This window comes from Xenopus laevis, chromosome 3S (genome assembly GCF_017654675.1).
Source record: "Xenopus laevis strain J_2021 chromosome 3S, Xenopus_laevis_v10.1, whole genome shotgun sequence".
Lineage (NCBI taxonomy): Eukaryota > Metazoa > Chordata > Amphibia > Anura > Pipidae > Xenopus > Xenopus laevis.
Window position 1 is genome coordinate 88013313 of NC_054376.1, and position 18363 is coordinate 88031675.

General features: G+C 39.3%; 1 protein-coding gene across 1 annotated transcript in view; it reads left to right on the forward strand.

The window, feature by feature from the left end:
- LOC108713147 (zinc finger C3H1 domain-containing protein) overlaps positions 1–15962 on the forward strand; it is a 49874-nt gene extending 33912 nt beyond the window's left edge. Inside the window, exons 25-35 of the mRNA XM_018255953.2 lie at positions 3165–3270; positions 4457–4655; positions 4930–5024; positions 5477–5581; positions 5832–5936; positions 6026–6191; positions 11625–11725; positions 12963–13064; positions 13329–13368; positions 14461–14523; positions 15115–15962. Of these exons, the coding sequence (XP_018111442.1) occupies positions 3165–3270; positions 4457–4655; positions 4930–5024; positions 5477–5581; positions 5832–5936; positions 6026–6191; positions 11625–11725; positions 12963–13064; positions 13329–13368; positions 14461–14523; positions 15115–15243 (1211 nt within the window). The 3' untranslated portion in view covers positions 15244–15962. The remainder of the gene's footprint in view (positions 1–3164; positions 3271–4456; positions 4656–4929; positions 5025–5476; positions 5582–5831; positions 5937–6025; positions 6192–11624; positions 11726–12962; positions 13065–13328; positions 13369–14460; positions 14524–15114) is intronic.
- The last annotated feature ends 2401 nt before the right edge of the window (positions 15963–18363 follow it).

Here is an 18363-nt window from a genome sequence, read left to right on the forward strand (position 1 = left end):
ATTTTGTCTTTTGCTATTAAAATCAAACTTTTTTTCTTTCTGCATGCTTACTTATCAATTTTTATTGCTGCTATATAAAGATCTAGATTTAGTCTTGTGTTGTTGAAAAAGCTAAATAAAAATCTTACTACTTACTTAACTTATACTATACTTATCGGCCAGGCATATTTTTGAATGCATTTAGAATAGCAGGTAGTTAAAGGAGAAGGAAAGGTTAAAACTAAGTAAGCCTTATCAGAAAGGTCCATCGAAATATACCAGTAAACCCCCAAAGTAGTGCTGCTCTGAGTCCCCTGCATTTCTTTCCTTCTATTGTGTACACATGGGCTTCTGTATCAGACTTCCTGCCTTCAGCTTAAACCTCATTGCCCTGGGCAAGAGCATGCTCAGTTTGCTCTTCTTCCCCCCCTCCTCCTTTCTCTACTGTAATCTGAGCCCAGAGCAGGGAGAGACTAAGGCAAGAAGTGATGTCACACCACGTTAATACTGCAGCTCCTATCCTAAACAAACAGAGAGTTTCTAGAGCTTTTTACTCGTGTATGGAAAGCATTCTGCAGAATAAATATAGCATTCTAGATTGCACTATTGCAGCTAATGTATTGGCAATAAAATGCCTCCGTAGCTTTCCTTCTCCTTTAAGAAGTTCAGAATCTCTCTTTCTAAAGGGACAGAGAAAAAACCTTTATTGGTACAGCCTAATGCGCTCTACGCATGTTAGAAGAATAATAGCTTTAATTAAAACTTATATTGCTGACACTGAAAGAATTTACGGTGGAGAAAAAAAAAAAAAAACAGCACAAAGATTATTATTAAAAGAGCTACGTTTCCAGTAGTACGTAGGAGAGAAGGAGTATCTTATCTGCAATTTTTATTATTTTATAAAGTATAACACTTTATAGAATTATTTACAAAAGTGCTTAGTGTGCAACAAAAATGTCTTTTTAATGGTATGTATGGCTAAGAAGATTAATTACCCCTTTGTTATACTTTATTATGAATTATAGGAGCCCTTCTCCTTTCAGCATTATTTAGGCTATATTCACTATTTTAAAGCTGAGATATTGCTGCTTTGATATCCGAACTGGGTTGCTGGAGGTTAAGGGAAAGTGTGTCATACAGATGGACTGTACCTATACTCCATGTTTATTATTTCATGGCTATTAGTGCGACTTTGTTTACAACCTTGCGGTTAGATTTCACAACAAGAACACTTCATTTATTTATTATTTTGCTCACTCAGTAGTTGTTTTGCTTTGATAATAAATATAATTTAGGTATGTTTTGGGGAAAAAATTTGCCCCTTTACAATTATCCCAAATGTATCCCAAATCTATCCTGTTTGTTTATCTAGCTGGCAGCAATTAGGCTGTTCACCACGGCTCACTATAAACATGAAAACTTCTATACAGTTTGCCAAAAGCATGAATCGAAAGTAGCAGTCACTGCTACTATAGGTATCGCAACTGGTTAGTGAAAGACACACACAGCACATTCTGTCTTCCACACCAAGGAAATGACATTAATTTAGTCTTTTTGTCAATTTCTACTAACAGAACTAGTGAACATGATCACTGACAAAAATAGGTAAAAGCTGTAAGGGAGAAAAATAGATTTTCACATTGTGTTTGTGGCAAGTGCAAAAGTACTTGCAGGAGAAATAAAGATATAAACGTTGGTGATTAACTTAGACTCCTGTGTACTTCTGTAGGAGTTCATTCTGCATATTTATTTTTTCTTACTCTTTGGTCTCTGTTCAGAGTGTGCATGTGCAGTACAGAGAAAAGCTGAATTTAGGCAGTACAATGAAAAACCATCTTTTTGCTTCAATGCGCACTGGCTTGTTGCTGAAGAATATCACACCAGATTAGCTCCTACAGAAGCTCCTGTGTGCAATTTACAGCAAACAGGAGCACTGATCTCAGATAAGTGATTATGGGTCTCAGATAAGTGATTATGATCTTTAGACATTCTAGCTTATTTTTCAAGGGAAATCTGGTTTCCTGTATTCCCTCACCTACCTATCCATCAAACTTGTAAACAAATTCTATATACCAATTCAGAACATGGATAAAGAAAAGGGGGAACACTCCCAATCCGTAGTCTCTCTTGTTGTGCTGCTGAACCTGCACCCATCACCCCCCCCCCAGAAGTGTAATCAATCATCAGAAATGTCTTTACACGGAGCACCAGCCTACACTTGACGTGTTTCGTGGCTATCGCCACCTCCTCATAAGCAGTCAGTCCAACAGACATGCATAATAACCAATATAATATTTGACGTGTACCTAAAAAATTATAATAGAGAAGTGGAAAAAGAGTACAGTAAATCTAAATTTAAATAAAACATGTTAATAACTATTCACGATTTAAACCCCCATAGGTTTCTGTGGTCTTAAGCTGATGTATCCAAAACGGTTCTATTTCGGATAATACCTTATCCTTGTCCCCTCTTTGTACATTTAGTTTTGCATTTATCAATTATCTGAAAGGATATATTGGGCACCTTGTTATATTGCTCAATAATATGTTTAGCAATTGCTCACTTACAGTCGCCCCTCTCTACTGCAGACAGCTGTTCCAAAAATCTCACTCCTGCACAGCATGATGTTTTGCCCACATATTGAACTCAACAGAAACAGGTGGCAAGATATATTACCCTCTTTGATAAGCATTTGAAGTATTGAGTAATATTGTACTGCCGACCTGTGCAAATACTACAAAATACAGAAGAAATTTTAAACATTGTACATGCCTTACATCTATTGCGGCCACATTTATAGGTGCCCTTGTGTCATATCCAAACTGGCTTTGTTTTCAATTCTTTATCATTGTAAAGCCTAGGGGATAACCATGATACTAACGATTTCCCCTCACGAAAAACAAAAGAAGGTGACTAATCTAAAACATCCCTTAAATGTGGAACTTGTAACAAAATCCCCCTATGCACCTGGATAATTTGTTGTATAAATTGGGCATCCTTAGTGTATACTGTACTGAAAAGTAATTTGTAGTGTTGTACTTGCACTCCTCCTCGTCTCAATGTTTTATTCCTCTGCTTGTTGTACTTTAACAAATCAGACCTATCTCGAGACAGCCCCATCATAGTCAAGCTTGATATCCTTTGCATACCAATTCCACTGACTTTTTATTGCTTCTACCATTAGCTGCTGTTTCTTCTTGCTGTGATGAAAACTTGACAGCTGAAGATGGAATAGAAATATGTCTACCTCTTTATAAGAATATGATTAAGTTATATCTTCTGCTCAGCAGGTGAGAAAGGAATGCCTTCAAATTTTTTATTTGGGATCATTAAACAATATTAGCTGTTTTATTATAGCAAATTGTCTTGTGTTGGTTTTGAATGTGTGTAGGATCGGTACTGTACAGGAATAATAGTAGCCTTCTCTTATGCTTGAGAACAACACAGGAAACCGGGTCATTTCTGCTCTGCTTAAAATTTCTTTGCATGGGGAGCATGTAACAAAGTTAAACTACACGGGAACTATAGCGAACATATAAACTTCAGCATACTAAAATAAGAAGCTTTCTAAATACAATCAATTAAATATTCGGCATTGTTTCTGAAATAATCAAGTTTATATTCACTATTCCTCTCTCTGCATCTGTTTCTCGTCATTCTCTTTTCATGCAGCAGTTGGTTGTCATATTCATTGACCGTTAGATCTAACATATCTTATAGGTATGCTGAAGCTTGTATCAAATTTTCATTTTCGCAATAGTTCCCCTTTAAGAGACTTCTAACTTTCACTAGAAAATAGGGTTTTTCCCATTCCCTCAGCTGGTTTGAAGTGTATTGTTTACTAAAAGGACCTACAAGGGCTAGCACAGTTTTATCCTGCCGGACAAAGAGTGCTTAGTGTGGGGCTAAGGAAAATAATGTACCTATTGGCTGGAGTCGTTTACTTAGGATGCAGGGCAGCAGTGACTCAATAAAAACACTAGTGCTTGGAACTCTAAACATGCTAAGGTGCTCACCTTAAAGGTATTTTCTTAGTTACTCCATTTTCTGTCAGGGCTTGTAATCAGCCCTGGCAGAAAAGTGCATGGGGGAAAAAATAGTAAAATTGTATTTTCTAAAGGTGGTAGGGATGATGTGATGCAAAGTATGCAGCGTGGGCTCTATAGTTTATCCTACTGACCAGCCACAGGCATCTACTCCCCACTGATTTTTCTATTGCGGAAAAGAAAAATTGCTGGGGTCACACAGATGTGCCATACTTTGTATTATACCCATTGTCCACAGCAGGAAGACACTCTGCAGCAATTTCCCACATTAATGTTTCTTCTATATTTCCTGAGAAATGTAGTAATGGCAGAATATCAGGCAATAACTTCACTATATAGCCATTGGCTGAGATCCTCAAGGTATGCTAGATTCTGCTAAACAAAAGCAGTTAATAAATCTAATAAACTGTTTTGTATTTCTTCTTTTAAGACCGGATGAAGCTGTTGAACTATGTCTGCAGCTGCTGCAGTCTTCAATGGCTAACTGTGACATTTTAGAAGCTTTGTCCTCTGTGTACGTAAGGATGGCACAACCAGAGAAAGCTGTGGATGTTTGGATTACTGCATTCAGAAATAACATTCAGAATCCTAAGATTTTCTACTATACTTGCAAGTTCCTAGTTTCACATGTAAGTGCTTTAGCTGTAAAGAGAATATATTTGGTAACAATTACTATATTCATATAATTCTACCTTTGTTATGATGTTCATTTAATGTCTAGTGTGCTAGCATATGCAGCTCCTTATAGAGTGCTGCATAATAAATAGCAAGTAATGCCCTGGTCAGAATAAAGCACAAAACACAAGTGTTGTGAGGTGGTAGTGCTAAACATTTTTTGTATCTAATTTAGGTCAATATTAATTTTGCAACTGATATTTTGAATCCATAATTATTCCTTTGCAGAATCATCTAGTCCATATGCCCTCCATCATGAACGATTTTATCTCATCATTCTTTGATACCTTTGATGAGGAACATAGCCCTACAGACCTTCTGAGGTATGCTATAAATTCTATAATAAACAGTTGACTCATGATTCACAATGGACATAGCAGACCTCCCTTTTCTTAAGGTGCAACCATCTCCAAATTTCTCTTCATAACGAAGATTTAGAATGTTCATCTGCCATCAGATGACTAAAGGTAAAACATTATAGGTAAGGTATGGCAGTTTAAGGTTGCACTTTGCCACCAATAGTAGCTTCTATTTATTTTGCTCATTATACGGTGGCCTGTTAGTTAAAAAAAATATATATTTCACACACAACATTTGCATGCTGTTTAGTAATAATTCAGACTGCTGTAGGTCATTAGAAGAACTGGCAGCTCCATGGTAAATACAAGAAGGGAGCAAAACAGAGAAGTCTTCTAAAGCCCAGATTTTAAAAATAAACCGAATACCTTGTCCTGAAAATGTATTTTTCTCCTCACTTTCATGTTTCTTTCCCCAGATACCTTTTAAATTTTTCAGTACCTCTAAATTTCAAAGCTCCAGCTGTAAAGGCATCTTTTAATGGGTCAGTTCTGCAAATTCCATACATGTGGCTTGTGTTTTGGTGAGTGTTTTTTCATGTATAATATATGCTCGTTAACCATTCTATCAGTTTCTGGCCACATTTAGCATTTCCACATTTCAAACAGTGGATGGTATTTGGGTGCTCAGTTCACCAAATCTGCCATATACATTAACAAATTTGAAAAGCACAGGTTTTGGCTAGTAGATGCTACACCACCTATCTGTCTCTGCCTATGTGTGTACATTACCAATGCGCTTATTTAATATTGAGCATTCCTTTTTATATACAGTTTATGGCAGTCTATTAATTCGAGCACTGCAGAGACTGTAGAGGCTTATGAGGCAGCACTGGGAGTTGTAATGCAACAGGAGGTGCTGCAGAGACTTTGGATGGAGTAAGTAATTCATATAGTTAGCTGTTATTAAAGGCAAGTCTCTATGTGTAAATATGCCACAAACTTTAATGGGTATCTTTTCTTTTCAGTTATCTTGTTTTTACTAACAGCAAAATTGTGGGAGCCAAAAATAAGGTTCAAGAAGCTAAACATTTTTCGGATTTAGTTAATAGATGTCTGATGACTGTCCCTACAAGGCATCTTGTTCCTTTTAGCACATCGGATTACTGGACCAACTATGAGTTTCATAATTCGGTAAGGGGTGGAAAAAATTCAATATGTGGATTATGCATAAATTGAATGCTTAATTTTTAGGGGCTAAAACTTTAGCGATACCGCCACATTAAAGTAAAAATGCTACTGGGTTCTTTTGATGGATGTCTATGTATGTAGCCTTTGAAAGCCCATAAACAGCTACTTTATGCTTAGTGCAGTGATATGCCCCTACTGGAATAGGGTTTATAGTGTCTCTGTACAGACTATATGGGTAAACTTATGGCCTCCATACACGGGCTGATAAAAGGTGCCGACAGACTGAGTCAGCAGCTTATTGGCCCGTCTGTGGGGCCATCCGACGGGCTTCCCTGATCGATATCTGGCCGAAAGACGGCCGGATCTTGATCGGGCAGGTTTAAAAATCCCGTCTGATCGCGGCTGCATCTGTGCGTTTATGGGCTCCTGCGATGTGACCGCCCGTATTGGATGCATTATTATATGCCCACGATCAGATCAGCGCGATTTTCGCCCACCTCAATGTGGGCATTTAACCAAACGAGTGGAAACCAGTGGCTCGTGAACAACACAAACCCCTTGCTCCCAGTGCCCTCAAAGCAGGTGCTTATTTTTTAATTCTTGGCTTGGAAGCACATTTTGGTTGCATAAAAACCAGGTGTACTGCCAAACCTCTTGTAGGCTGCCATTCAACAGAAAGTACCAAATAGTCAATTATAGCGCTTATTTCACACTCCTGGAACTATTCCAGGTAAAAAGGACTGGACGCACACGCACACGTACACGTACACACACACACACACGTTGTCCCTGTTTGTGTCTATAATATTTTTTAAGTAGTAGTTTTCTGGTCATGCCTCCAGCAGTTTTTATGTAAAAAAATCCCCACTCCCCCTAGCAGCTTCCTTAAATTAAAAACACATGTCTTAGGTAGGTCACAGGACCTAGATAAAGGAAACCACAGTTGGAATAAATATACGTGCAGCTCTTCATTTAAATATCCTTTGTGCAAGTATAAAGGGAATATAAAAAATATGCAACTGTTGCCTTTTTCTGAAATTAACCATTGTAGCTGTGTGTATAAGCTCTGTGCTATCACAGCTATCTTCTCTATTCTGCTGCTGCTGAACTTTCAAAGCTCTACTGAAGCAATTACATTTATTTGTGGTCTCTCTGGTGTAGTCTGCCAAATAAATAGATGAATACACACAATTCTGACCACTATTCTGAAACACAAACAAGCTGCACAACTCCAAACCTGTGTGTTTTAGGCTGAAAGATCTGTTACAGGCCACTCCTTTTTTTTTATATGCACAAAATCCATTGTGCTGCAACACTTTCCATTATTTGGCATGAACTTTTATACATAGTATTACTGGCATAATATGCACAGAATTCTTTAAACTGTATGAATTAAACTGTTCTTTGAACTGTCTTTCTGGTGGGCTATGCTCAAATTTGTACTCTTAATTTCATTGGAGGTATTATGCTATTATTATTTACATTGTGTCACTGACCTGTGTGTAGCATACACAAAAATATTTGACCATTACCCCACATAAGCAAGAAATGCAGAGCAAAGCGTATTGCAAACAATATATACTTGCTTGCATTAGCTAAGCAGTGTACCATTTAAGGGAAAATATTCATTTCTCCAGGTCTGCTTGGGGGACACAGGGACAGTGGGGTATAACTAGTACCACTAGGAGTCAGACACAGCTAAGAAAAAACTGACCCCCAGCAGGTGCAGCTTAACTCAGTTTGCTTTGTGTCCTATGGAGAATAGGACATTTTTTATTTGTCTTTTATTTTAATATTTTTTAAGAGTGTGATCAGCTAAAACTGACACCATGGGATGACCAAGGGCCTCTATGCTGCGTAGCGTTTACCCAACTGGCATTTCCCAATGGGGGATCTGTTTCTGGGTTTTTTACCAATGCTCTTGGTAATGCCTCCTTGTCATTCAAGGACTCCATGCATAAGAAGCTAGAGAGCCTCCTAAGATCAGTGTTTTCATCTTCAGGCTCCTCGCTACGCCCTGTCTTAGCCTCCGCCTGGGTAAGCAGGGATATCCAGGCCATGACCGCTTCCCTTCTTTCTACAATAGAGTTGGGGTCACCTCGCCATGAGCTTTCCCAACAGGCCTCTCAGATCAAGGAAGCAAACAACTATGCGAAGCCTCACTAGATGCTGCTCATGTAATCAGCAGATCTTCGGCACTTGCAGTGGCGGCTCGCAGGTCTCTTTGGATGAAGCTATGGTCAGCAGATTTTTCTTCCAAGAAGTCTCTAACTTCCATCCCCTTCAAAGGAAAACTTCTGTTTGGCCCCGACCTGGACAAGATTATCAGTCAAGCTACAGGTAGCAAGAGAACTCTTCTACCCCAACCAAAAGCACGTCCCTCCTTTCACAGGGGCAAGATTTTTCGTGGCTCCCAAGCCAAGACTACGAGATCATCCTCTCCAAGGCAGTCTTTCGGGAAACATGGGGACGCTTCGGCCATAAGAAAAAGCAAACCTGGCAAAACAGGAAGCACACCACAAAGACCGGGGACAAGAGCACCTCGGCATGACGGTGGCCCTACACCATCAGACATGACAACAATTGGGGGACAGTTGGGTCGATTTGCAGAGGAGTGGCTCTCACTCGTTCACGACGCCTGGATCCACAAAGTGATATCTCGGTGCTACCACCTAGAGTTCTCCTCTCCCCCCCCCACCGGTTTTTCCAGAATTCCACAAGAACCAAGCAAACATGCAGCGTTCTTAAACATCATTTCAAATCTCATTCTTTCAGACGTCATCACTCCTTTGCCTCCCGGGGAATTATTCAAAGGATACTACTCAAACCTCTTTGTGGTCCCCAAAAAGGACGGGTCATTCCGTCCCATTTTAGAAAGGAGTTGTACAAATTCATTCGCCCAATATGATTCAAAATGGAGTCCCTCAGATCAGTCATCGCAGCCATGGCTCCAGGACAGTTTCTGATCTCCCTCGACATCAAGGATGTGTATTTACATGTACCCATTTTCCCCTACTCATCAGAGATACTTGTGATTTACCTTCCAAAATCACCACTATCAGTTTACAAGCCTCCCCTTCGACCTAACATCGGCTTCCAGGGTCTTCACCAAAATCATGGCTGCAGCCACAGCAGCTATCCGCAATGCAGGAGTATCCATCACTCGATCTTCTAATCAAGGCTCCTTCTCGTCTGGAGGCTCAACGATCACTCAAGGTGACTACTCCAGAAACTGGGCTGGGTCCTGAACCTGCCCAATTCATCGCTAACGCCCAGCCAATCCATGATGTTCCTGGGCATGCAGTTCAACACTCAAACACAAAGGGTTTCCTTGCCTCGAGAGAAGGTACTTCATCTTCAAGGTTTGGTCAGCTCCCTCCTAAAAAGACCCCGACACACAACCAAGTTTTGTATGAAAGTGTTGGGGGTCATGGTCTCTACCATAGAGGCAGTTCCTTTTGCCCAATTCAATTCCATCTCCGAGAACTCCAATAGAACATTCTGGCAGCGTGGAAGCGAAAGTCTCTACTTCAGGAGATTCATCTAACTTGCAAAACGAGGACATCCCTCCTATGGTGGCTACAGACCACTCATCTCTCTTCAGGCAGACCACTCAGAGAACCCCTGTGGCGCATACTCACGACCGACGCAAATCTTTTCGGCTTTTCTTCTCGAGTGAAGATCAGAAAAGAGATTACAAATCAATCTGCTCGAAATCCGAGCGAGTCGTCTGAGCCTGGCCCATTGGCAACAGGATCTGGCGGGGCAGGTCATAAAGATACAGATGGACAATTCCATGGCAGTGGCCTACATCAACCACCAAGGCAGCACGAGAAGCAAAGGAGCTCTAAACGAAGTGAGGCTCATTTTCCAATGGGCCGAGAAACATCGAGCCCTCCTGTCAGCCATATACATCCCAGGCCTGCTAAATGGGTAAGCAGACTTCCTAAGCAGACAGTCCTTAGACCCGGGCGAGTAGTCACTAAAGGCGAACTCTTCCTCGAGATAATGCAGAAATGGGGAATTCTGGAGGTGGAACTCATGGCGACTAGACACAATCGGAAAGTTCCAACCTTCCTTGCTCGATACAGGGATCCTCTAGCCTTAGACGTTGACGCTCTCATGGCGGATTGCCAATTTCAGCTAGCATATGCTTTTCCTCCTCTTCCACTCATTCCAAGGATTCTCAGAAAACTGCAGAGAGAACAAACCACTCTCATACTCATAGCACCAATTTGGCCTCGATGCTCCTGGTTCACGGACCTCCTCAATTTGTCAGTGGCAGACCCATGGCCTCTTCCTCTAGTGCCAGACCTCCTAACACAAGTTCCAATACGACACACAAATCCAACCAACCTAAATTTGACGGCATGGCTCTTGAGGCCCAACTCCTGACGCAGAAGGGTTTCTCTAAGGCCGTAGCTCACACTGTGCGCTGCCCAGAAATCAGTCTCCGCCAAAGCTTATCACAGAGTCTGGTCCACCTATCACCAGTGGTGCATTCTCCACAAAGCAAATTTCAAGGTGTTTTCAATTCCAAACATCCTGGAATTCCTTCAAGAAGGCCTAGCCACCAAGGCTACCATTTCCCGTCGGGTAAAACAAACGATTCAACAATCATACATCGCACAGGGTTGAACTCCTCCAGCCAGACTCACAGCTCACTCCACCAGGGGGACGAGTACGCCCTGGGCGTTCAGAAACCAAGCCTCAGCAGAACAGCTGTGCAAGGCAGCTACGTGGACCTCTGTCCACTCTTTTTCCAAATTCTACCATTTCGATACCTTTGCGGCTTCTCACACACGCTTTGGCAGAAAAGTGCTTCAAGCTGCAGTGACCACTTAGGCCTCATCTCCCACCCGGAGTTATAGGGGACAGCTTTGGTAAGTCCCCACTGTCCCTCCCAAGCAGACCTGGAGAAAAGGAGATTTTGTGTACTCACCGTTAATCTCTTTCTCTTCAGTCACTTGGGGGGGACAGGGCTTGCCTTCCTGGATTGAGGCTCTCTCTCTCTTTTCCCGTCAGACATATTACGGGTACCTTTTTTTCCAATTACCGTTCATAGATACATTGCTTTCTCATTACGGTTCACGTTATGTTAATTCCTGTTGATTTTGTTACAAACTGAGTGGAGGCAGAGTCAGTTTTTTCTTAGTTGTGTCCTGACTCCTAGTGGTACTAGCTATACCCCACTGTCCCTGTGTCCCCCAAGGGACTGAAGGGAAAGAGATTTAACGGTGAGTACACAAAATCTCCTTTTTATGCTTTGTTTAAGTGGCAGCTGCCAAACTACATTCTCTGTAAGGGAAAACAATTAAGATATTTTCTGGAAAGAGGATAGCAACATTTGAGAGAAGGTGGTAATTCTATTTAATATAACTGCCCCTTTAATAGGTTGCCTTATCTTTAATTTCCAGCACTATTTGATTTTTGCAGGTTATTTATTTTTACTTGAGCTGTATACCAAAGGCACAACATTCAAAAATCTTGGAACAGCTTTTAACCATGATGCCTACAAATCTTGGACTTGCACTCAGGTCAGCTTTTCTTTTCTTCACTTGTGTAAATGTCTCTTCCTATGTAATTTTAAAAAATGACCGTAAGTTCTATGGATACATAAAGATAATACTGGGAGAACAAAGACTTCTATAAAGTAATTCATGGTATCCAATAAGCCACACAGTTTCAGACCTATTTTACTTTGAACATATTTACAGAATGATTATGGTGTTAATCTTATTGCATATTTATTTACATCATGTACCACGCAGAATTAGACTAATGGACTCAGAAAGGCTAAAAGCTGATGAGACATGATTTTTCTGGCTGTAGCCTACTCAACCCTAACATACCCAAAATTTCATTCTCTCTGCGAGTTCAAGATTTATAGTTTTTTTTTTTTTGTTTTTTTTTTTTATAATTTTTTTCAACAACTGCCAGCTGATTTGTTACAGGGGAACACCTAAACTGGCTTAATGTTTTTGTTGGTCAATAAGAAATTCTATGCTACAGCTCCTTCTCACTTTGGTTATTACTGGCTCTTTGTGGCCACCAGCCCTTATTTACAATATTTATCAGTATTATTTTGCCATCCATGTGGACTGAATATTTGGTTTAAAGGAGAAGGAAAGGTTAAAACTAAGTAAGCCTTATCAGAAAGGTCCATCTACATATACCAGTAAACCCCCAAAGTAATGCTTCTCTGAGTCCCCTGTCAAAAGAAACACTGCATTTCTTTCCTTCTATTGTGTACACATGGGCTTCTGTATCAGACTTCCTGCCTTCAGCTTAAACCTCATTGCCCTGGGCAAGAGCATGCTCAGTTTGCTCCTCTTCCCCCGCCCCCTCCCTTCTCTGCTGTAATCTGAGCCCAGAGCAGGGAGAGACTCAGGCAGGAAGTGATGTCACACCACATTAATACTGCAGCTCCTATCCTAAACAAACAGAGAGTTTCTAGAGCTTTTTACTCAGGTATGGTAAAACATTCTACAGAATAAATATTGCATTCTAGCTTGCACTATTGCAGCTAATCTATTGGCAATAAAATGGCTCCGTAGCTTTCCTTCTCCTTTAAGGCACGCCAGGTTTTCTGTGCCCATCCTTACTTCCAATGCCAATTTATTTATTTAGCTAACATACTTAGTTAACTTATTTACCGAACCAAATAAATATTTCTACATATTTAGCACCATGCATTCATTCTGTATTCTGTTTCCCTTTAGCAAGTAGGCAAACTTATGACGTTTGGCATATTCATTGTCATTTACCTTTCAGGGTACTAAAACAGGAATTGGAGGATAACAATAATCAGAATGTGAAAATGCAATCCAAGATGTTTACATATAATTTCTCAATGTGCCTGCCCATCTGGAAAATGTAATGTACAAATTCCTTATGTGTTTTGTTTTTCATCATTAATTTTTTAGCATGCAGGTAATGATCTCTAAACTGCTTGTGTGCTAGTATGTGCTGTCGATTTTTGAATGTTTCTCTTTCAATGGAATATGCACCAGTCTGTTCATGCTGTTATATGGTTATCCTTCTGCTGTGTTTTGCTTCAAAAAATGTACTTATAAATGCTATCATTATAGAAATGCACACACTCAAACAAGCCCCTTGATATGTTTATTTTTTTAATAGAGCCATTGCAGTGGAAACTTTTCTAAAAGGACATAAAGAGGTGAGATTAATATTTGTTTCTGCATACTAGAGAAGCAGCTTGCCTGTTTCATGACTGTGAAGTAGATATTATTCTGCCCAACCTAGTGGTAGATCTGAGAATAACACTCAATAATAAAACACAAAAGCCCCCACCACATCTACTCCAGTTACATCAAGTAGTAGAAACGGCTTATCTAAAAGCGGTTGTGTTATGCAGTGCTGAGTCTTTCTGAAAGCACAGGGCCAGGCAAAATGAACTGAGATGGCTGTCTACACACCAATATTACAACTAAATTTAGATTTATTGGATCAAGAATAACCTTTATATACTATCCACTTGTGTTGTACCTTCTTTTAATTTTATTTGACACTAACAATTAAAGAAACAGTAATGGCAAAAACAAGTTTTTTGAAGTAATGAAAATAAAATGTACTGTTGTGCTGCACTGGTACAGCGGGTGTGTTTATTTCAGGAACACAACTATAGTTTATATAAACAAGCTGCTGTGTAGCCATGGGGGCAGCCATTCAAGGCTGAAAAAGGAAAAAATGCACAGGATACACAGCAGATAACAGATAAGCTCTGTAGTATACAATGGGATTCATCAGAACTTATCTGTTATCTATTATGTATCCTGTGCACGAATGGATGCCCCCATGGCTACATAGCAGCTTGTTTATTTAAACTATAGTTGTTTCTGAAGCAGATACACCAGTTTTACCAGTGCAGGGCAACAGTACATTATGTATTTATTCCTTTAAAACACCTACATGTTTTGGTGTTTCTGATCCTTTAATGGAGCAAAAAAGATTGACACTTAAGATTGATTAGACTTTAGACTCTAACATTGAAAAAAAACTGCTTTGCTTTATAATAACTTCAGAATCTATAAGCACCAGTGTATGCATTCATTGAATCTGAATATAGAAATGTGTGTATTTGTGTTCCAGCTGTATTCTATCTATTCTAGGCAACTTTTATTTTTATTTCTTGACCTTTCCACTAAAATGACTGGCAAGCTTTGCCATCATTTATTTCCCTCTCCCTGCCAGTGTAATTCGTTTTGTTTCTTTTTTCCTCTCCTTCTCTGAAATGCACTGTATTTTACAGGTCCACCAACTTTATCAAAGAGCCCTGCAGAAGATGCCTTTCTGTGCTGCCCTGTGGAAAGATGTAATGCCTTTGCTTGTTCTTTCTTTTTGTTCATGATTGGGAGGGGGGGTTGCTATGTCCAATAATGCTGTGAATGTAAAGGAACTGTTCAGTGTAAAAAATACAAACTGGGTAAATAATTTTTCTAATATAGTTAATTAGCCAGAAATGTAATGTATAAAGCCTGGAGTGACTGGATGTGTAAACATAATAGCCAGAACACTTCTTTCTTTGCAGCTCTCTTGGTTTCCACGGATTGGTTATCAGGCAGTAACCAATCAGTGACTTGGGGGGGGCACAACTGTTTACTTTTGAATCTGAGCTGAATGCTGAGGATCAATTACAAACTCACTAAACAGTTATGTCCCATGTGGCCCCCCCTTCAAGTCCCTGACTGACTCTGAATTAGAGATCTGAAAAGCAAGAAGTAGTGTTCTTGCTATTATTTTACACATCTAGTCACTCCAGCCTTTATACATTACATTTTTGGCTAACTAACTTTATTAGAAACATTTTTTTATTTTGCACAGTCTATTTACCCAGTTTTTATTTTTATACTGGACTGTTCCTTTAAGAGTAAGCTTTAATATACTGCCTCCCCTTCTTTTTCAGCAACTTTTGTTTGAAGCATCAGGAGGAGGTAAAACAGATAACCTGAGAAAACTAGTTTCCAAGTGCCAAGAGGTTGGAGTCAGCCTAGATGAGCTCTTAAATATAAACACAGAAAGCAGGAGTCGCTGAACACTGGGTGCAGTCAGGCCAAAATCTTATTTTTTAATACCAGATTGATAAGGATTAGCATTTAAGTGTTTGCAAGGCAATTCTACTGCGGCTCAAGCTTTTTTTGATTTATACTGCCACTTTCAAACTGGAGAAATGAATTCGGCCTGCTTCTGGGCCCAACAAGATTGTCTTTACATCATGTACGTAAGTATAGCTCATCAGTGACTGCTGTTTTATTGTTTCTGTCTGTGTTTATTCTCCTCCCTACCCCATCCATTTATTTTGCAAAACCCCCTTTGTTGTGCTGTTCCTAACTTGCTTGACTCTCTCACTGATGCCTGTGAGACCCCGTGTCTGGTAATAATTAGAGGCTGCTGTTTACACTACAAAAGCAAGCGGTCTCTCATTCAAAATCATTCACGATTTGGTCAGTTCGCATTTAAAAAGAATGGGATATTCAAAATACATTTATTAGTTTAGTTAAAGTAAAGAGCAGCAGGTCATAGGGGAGACCTCTCTGCTAAGGCCATCAGTCTGCTAATTGCACTTGAGGGTTTTTCTTTTCCTTATTTATTTTATTTTGTTTCACATTTCTACATTTTGGACTCAGCTGAGACTGTTAAACTTGAAGATATTGCAAATGCCAGTGCATCAGAACTGAAGAGCGGTCAATTACAATGTGCAATTCTTTTCTTTGTGAATTTTTAATTTATAATAAAGTTTAACAGTTTAAAGTACAGTATATAATGAAAATGTTTTGTATTATAATACTACCTTGCGTAGTATTACAACTGTTTATACAATATTTTAAATATAATTACTTTAAAAAAATAAAAAAGCTGTTGTGTGTTTTTAAGCGTGGTTAATACATATGTTTGTGGCAATGTACAACTCAAAGATACAATTACCATTCCTTTTACTCGACTTTATTACCCATCTCAATTTGGGTTATTGGCTTTTTCAGCCTTCTAAGCTTTTCATATCTCATAATCTCAACCAGCCCATTCCAATCAATATTTGTGTGATGTTAATCCACTTATACTCTAAAAGGTTACTGAATGTAATTCTGATTAGAATGGGTGGATCGGACAATATTCATTGTTATAGCACTAATATTTAACTTGCTATAATATTAAACACTATAAACTACAGAGGGATAAGCAAATAGTCTGATTAATTTAGGGTGTGCGGGAGTCCCTTTCAGTTCATGGCAGGAATTCTAAACACAAACTTACAGGCAGTGCAAGTGCTTAAAGCACAGCAAGTATAATTTTCTCTTTACATGTAGAAATTACTTGCATTAACTGCAGTGCTTGACTGGTGATGTCTTGTATAGCTAATTTTACTATTTGCCCTATGAAACCCTTTTGGGCTTTTCCTTGCATTTCCTTTATGATTAGGACAAATTGCTGATCGTTGTTATTGGCAACATCACGTGTGCAGTTTAGCACATTTTTTAGTATATGCACCTGACTTCCTATTATGTTTATTTGGATGTAACCAGAATTTTATTTGACTCACACCCAGTTGTTCCTGTTGATGAGGAACACGCAGACATAGTTCAAAAATTAATTTTGAGTCAGACATAAGGTCAATTTTATCAGGGACCAACTAACTTGGCTGTAACAGTGTGTGGGGAAACCGGAGAACCCAAGGAATTTTACACAGGAACAGGGAAAACCCATGTGTGAAGCCCCCGAAGAGGAAGCTTAATCTAAGTGTTTACTTAAATTATATTTCTACATAGCACATAATTTACTAGTAGATGTAATAGAAAACCAACAGACCCAACAGTCATGACCTACATGCTGCTGATTCTGTGTAATTCAATCATTAATCGAGGCTTGTTCAAATAATAGCAGTGTGGAGTTTAATAAGCGAGGACATTCATTTGTGGGAAAAACAGGTGTCGGTTACAGCCCTTATGTAAGGAAGGAAGACAGCAAATGTTGTGCATCCTGGTTATAGTGCATTTCTCTCTGAAAATCTGAATAAAAGGGTTGTTTCAAACATTGTTCAGAAGAACAACATACTTTCATTAAAAAGTTGATTGGAGAGGGAAAACATAAAGAAATGTTGAAAAGGATGGGCTGCTACGCTCAAATGACCCAAAACTCTGAAAGACATGTTGCAACAACAAGGTAAACTACTATTCAAATGGATATAAGAATAGCAAAGACAAGCCAATGATCAGCTCCAGGAAGATCAAAAGCCATAACATAGAAAGTTTACCTGCCTAGCTGCTAGTTGATCAGACGAAGGCAAAAGACCCCAATTTGAAGCCTCTCCAATATTCCTCAGAGGGGGGAAAAAATTCCTTCCTGACTCCAAGATGGCTGGATGAACTTGTGTTCCATCTAACATAACCTGTATTCCCTCCTTTGCTAACCCCTTCTTAAAGCTATCTAATGTATCAGCCTGTACAACTGATTCAGGGAGAAAATTCCACATCTTCACAGCTCTCACTGTAAAAAAAAAAAAAAAAAAAAAAAACCCTTCCAAATATTTAGCTGGAACCTCATTTCAACTGAAATGGGTGACCTTGTGTTAGTTGGAAAGAGCTACTGGTAAATAAAGCTTTAGAGAGATTATTATATGATCCCCATTATGGATTTGCCTAGTGCAGTCCCATTAAGGGTATAAGTGGCTTGGATACTTTTACATCCTATGTACACGACTTTACATTTATCAACATTGTATTCCATTTGCCACTTAGCTGCCCAGATTGCCAGTTTGTCAAGATCCTCTTTCAAGGATGCCACATCCTGGATGGAATTAATTGGGCTGGATAGTTTTGTGTCATCTGTAAACACGGATACATTACTTAAATACCCTCCCCTAAGTCATTAATGAACAAGTTAAATAAGTGGACCCAATACCGAGCCCTGAGAGACCCCACTAAGAAGATCATGTACAATTAACATCCACACTATTAAGCCCAACAGTCCTTCGTTAAGAAAGCAATTGTTTGTGGTGCACAGTATCAAACACTTTGGCAAAATCCAAATAGATCATATCTACAGCTCTGTCCAGTAACTTACATCAAAAAAAGATATCAAATTTGTCTGACATGACCTATCCTTTATAAAGCCATGCTAATTGCTGCTAATGCCATTCACCAGGACAATATTTTGAATG